The sequence below is a fragment of the Morone saxatilis genome, unplaced genomic scaffold, assembly GCF_004916995.1.
Source record: "Morone saxatilis isolate NCDOM2014 unplaced genomic scaffold, NCSU_SB_2.0 Contig12, whole genome shotgun sequence".
Lineage (NCBI taxonomy): Eukaryota > Metazoa > Chordata > Actinopteri > Moronidae > Morone > Morone saxatilis.
Window position 1 is genome coordinate 13,297,791 of NW_023339674.1, and position 2,731 is coordinate 13,300,521.

General features: G+C 43.4%; 1 protein-coding gene across 1 annotated transcript in view; it reads right to left on the minus strand.

Moving 5' to 3' along the window:
- Positions 1 to 45: 45 nt before the first annotated feature.
- The window catches only part of LOC118322051 (glycogen debranching enzyme-like), a 28,272-nt gene continuing 25,586 nt past the window's right edge, over positions 46 to 2,731 (minus strand). The window contains 8 exon segments of the mRNA XM_035653633.1: positions 46 to 205; positions 435 to 532; positions 613 to 824; positions 930 to 1,042; positions 1,256 to 1,391; positions 1,499 to 1,610; positions 1,773 to 1,874; positions 2,493 to 2,646. Coding sequence (XP_035509526.1) covers positions 61 to 205; positions 435 to 532; positions 613 to 824; positions 930 to 1,042; positions 1,256 to 1,391; positions 1,499 to 1,610; positions 1,773 to 1,874; positions 2,493 to 2,646 — 1,072 coding nt within the window. The 3' untranslated portion in view covers positions 46 to 60.

Below are 2,731 nucleotides of genomic sequence, written 5' to 3' on the forward strand. Positions count from 1 at the left end.
GCTGTTATATATGTATGTATATGTAATAGCTGTTTTATATGTATGTATATGTAATAGCTGTTATATATGTATGTATATGAAGGCTGAAGATATATGGCTGCTTGTTGTTTCACTCACTGGTCCTTGATGGTAGTTGAAGCCTTTTGCCAGGTTGTAGTTGTCATTGTCCAGAGCGTTGTCATAGACACCGCAGTACACCATGTCACTGGAAGGACAAAACAAATGCAATATCAGTATGAGCCTGAATATAAAACAAACAGCTCACACATTGTCATCATTACACTAAACCTGTCATGAAACAATAAGACACAATCACATTTACAACAATGGGGGAATACGATAGATCCACCACATGTGTTTAAAGCAATCCTTTGTGTGTGTGTGTGTGCATGCGCGCGTGCGCATGTGCATGTGTGTGTGAAGATCAGTATTACTCAGGGTCAAGTGTCTTCATTCCCAGTGGTCCCAGTAGTTTCTTCTCAGCCACCTCCAGAGCCTCCCAGGCTCTCTCCACTGTAAACAGCTCTGGAGCCTTAAACACACATACAGATCTATTAGCCCATACAGCCACAGATTACTGACACATCTGGGGGCAGGTTTCACTCTGCTTACCACCACCATGGCAATAGCGAAGTTGGGTCTCAGCTGGTAGTCACACCAAGGGCTGGAGGCTCCGTAGCTGTCCTTATAGATGCCTTTTTTATGCACCAGATCCGGGTGCTTCTCATTGGGGTCATTTGGGGCCCCAGACACCCAGAAACCAGCTTCAAAGGACTGCTGGAGCTGCTGGTTCCACTGGGAGTAGGAGATAAACACTTCCTGACCTGGAACACAGTGAAGAGTGTTTATTAGAGATGGCCGCTGTGTTTCAGAGTGAAAGTGCAGGACACATTTATTTATCTGAAAATACAGGTGTGTGTGTGTAATACCATCTCTGTGTACTTTAGCTCCATCATAAGGGAACAGTCCTTTGGCGTGGAGCTCCACCACCCAGCGCACAGCTGACTTACTGAGACCAACTATCTCCACTGCTGCTCCATCTCTGGACAGAAAAGGAAACAGAAAACAAATCAGACAGATTTAACTATTCTCTTCATTATTGATTCATCTCTAATTAATATCTAAATATGTTTTCAATTATGGGATTCATTATTTGATCTATCTAAGACATCAGAAAATAGTGTTTTAAATGTAGTTTTCTTCAACCAACAGTCAAAAATGTGTGTGTGTGTGTGTGTGTATATGTATATGTTACCTTGGAGTAGCAGGCATGCCTTTGTTCCTCGCTCTCTCGCTCTCTCCCATTTTGTCCATCCACGTGCCACAGTTAAAGCGGTTTCCTCCCATCACAAAACCTGTGGCTGGATTCACCTTAGCAACCACGTTGAACCCTGGGACGGAGAGGAAGAGCTCAGAGATACAGTGGGTGGTACTGAGGAACACACACATCCCCTTACATTATCCTGACCCTACATTACACACACACTCCCTATTATACCTTCATCTCTCATGTTCATGTCTATCTTGGAACCAGCATTTCTCTCTCTGAAGGAAATTCCCTCCAGGTGGCGCTGCAGAGCCTCCTGGATCACATCATACAGAGGCACCTCCTACACACACACACACACACACACACACACACACACATTAGCATGATGATGGTTGAGTGTTGGTTTAATTAAAATCAAGAAAGGCATTGTGGCAGACAGCAGAGCATGATGCTAACCTGTACCTGTGAGAGTGTGTGTGTGTGTTTGTGTGTGTGTACATACCACCTCTCCAGGTTTGCAGGGTTCACAGTCATCAGTAGGGTACATGCGTGTGACAGGGAAGCGAAGGATTTCATGCCCTTTAGGAACGTGGGTAGCGTAGTCCTGAACAAATATAAGTAAATAAAATTCATCATCACACACCACCGTGTTTCCATTTATTTAGGTTAATACATCTAGATACAACTTTTCTAAATATAGTTAGAAATAACTAACTGAAAACAGATCAACTCCAATGGTAAAAAAAAACGATTTATTAAATTGAGATAATCCCTTCTTTCCTTCCAACCCTGACAGTTGAACTAGTCAGAGCAGCAACATAATCTTGTTTTATATCTGATCAGCACTGCCTAGTTTGACAGTTTGATATGAGTTTGGTGCGTTGAACTGGACGGACTCACTGAGAATGAGCTGTCAATCACAAGGTAGCCACGCCCCAAAGCATACCCTGCTTTATCGTCTATTTGACTCTAAATGGGACCATCATTTACTAAATGAACATCAGGCTGTTTGTAAGAAGACTGAAGACTGAAGCTAGAGACTGAGACCATAAACTCATTAAGAGCTTATAAAGACAGTCAGAAGTCAGCTCATTTCTCCATAAGACTCAATACTATTGGATTTCTTTTTTTGCTGGCGCTGTCCCGTGCTGGCCGTTGAAAGAATGGTCTGTTCATTATATATACTGTCTATGGTACCTCCTGTATTACAGTGTCCTCCTACCTGGATGCACTGCAGCCACCACCACACAGCATCACGACAGTTGTACCTAGCACAGCGACCCTCGCCCAGCAGGTTGGGGATCAAACCGTGACGCAGCGTCCCAGCGAAGGCCAGAATGATGTTACTATGCAGACCATGAGATATTCATATTAGGCTTTAGTTACAGTGAGCTTTTGCAGGCTAATACTGTTATAAATCAGCTGGCAAATTAAATTTGGAGCAGCCACACACACACACAC